The 1,228-nt window shown below is 39.4% G+C and overlaps 1 protein-coding gene across 1 annotated transcript in view; it reads left to right on the forward strand.

Moving 5' to 3' along the window:
• The first annotated feature begins 239 nt into the window (after positions 1 to 239).
• Positions 240 to 1,228, forward strand: part of GTF3C6 (general transcription factor IIIC subunit 6) — a 36,431-nt gene continuing 35,442 nt past the window's right edge. Inside the window, exon 1 of the mRNA XM_045294610.1 lies at positions 240 to 296. Within this exon, the coding sequence (XP_045150545.1) occupies positions 240 to 296 (57 nt within the window). The remainder of the gene's footprint in view (positions 297 to 1,228) is intronic.

The raw sequence follows: 1,228 nt of genomic DNA on the forward strand, positions 1-1,228 counted from the left end.
GGGATTGGTGAAGCAGTACCATGAATTGCCAGAAGAACAAACAGACCTGTGCTGAAAGAAGGGCAGTTAGGATGCTCCTGGCTAGACTTCTCTCCGGTATTTGGAAATGTCACCAGGAGATGCCAGTTCCTGACAAACTACACACATTAAGCTTGATGAAGCACGGGTCAGTGAGAAAGAGGCAGCCTTCCAGGGTACGGATTGACGCACGGGCTGCCACAATGGGCTCACACGTAACAATGGTGAGGACGGCAGAGCACCAGTCAGTGGCTGGTGCTACCGTGCATCAGATTCCGGTGAGTTGGAACCAACTGGACAGCACCCAACAGCAAGCATAATACACAGTAATTAACTTCATTAAGTCCCCAGGCAGTGGCGGGATTCAAATAATTTAACAAATGGTTCACTGCCCTAATGACCTATTTAAGTATAAAAAAGATACACTGAAAGGTAAGTTATTATTTCACACAGTTAATACTTCAACAAGAACAACAAAAGAGGAACACAAAACTAGATGATAAGAGTTTTAAACTATTAATGAAAAATATTAAATAATACCTGACAAAAAACACTGAACTGTAATTTAAGACACTTCCATACTGCTTCTTGGTTGGCATCCTCATTTGCAATATTGTCACTTTTACCCAAGCACCACTCGCCAAGTGATTTACCCTTAACCATCTTTTCACCATAGGAGTAGGATCGTATTCTTTTAATTAGACAATAGTCATTGTGTTTGCTATATTAGAACAGGCACTCCTCTTCTCTGAACCTAGTATGTTCGTCTTTGAAAACTTACAGCAATTGTTCTGACAATATTTTTTAGTATTTGAGCATTTTAAAAAATGGCATAAACCACTCATTATTCTCGTGAGCATCCAGGCCGTCACACAAAGCTGAAATGAGTGAGAGTGTGTCACCGCTGGTGGTTTGGCACTTTTTCTTCTTATGTTCTATGTTTGCTTACTGAAGTAACAAATGCAAGGGAATAAAAATGTAGCATCCCATCAAAAGTATAATGAGTTTTGTGAAATGAATAAATATTACACGCATAGTTCTCTCTCTCTCTCTTTTCCATCTACATACAGAATGAACTTACCGTGGGTATTTAGAATACACTCTTGGGCAGATGAACCTTAAAAGAGTAAGGAGGGGGATGAACAATAGAAACATGGATGAAGGGAGACAGAGGATGCTGTAAGATATGAAAATAATAACAATTTATAAT

Source organism: Echinops telfairi, unplaced genomic scaffold, assembly GCF_000313985.2.
Source record: "Echinops telfairi isolate 266 unplaced genomic scaffold, ASM31398v2 ScPeMD7_3533;HRSCAF=4204_0, whole genome shotgun sequence".
Classification (NCBI taxonomy): domain Eukaryota; kingdom Metazoa; phylum Chordata; class Mammalia; order Afrosoricida; family Tenrecidae; genus Echinops; species Echinops telfairi.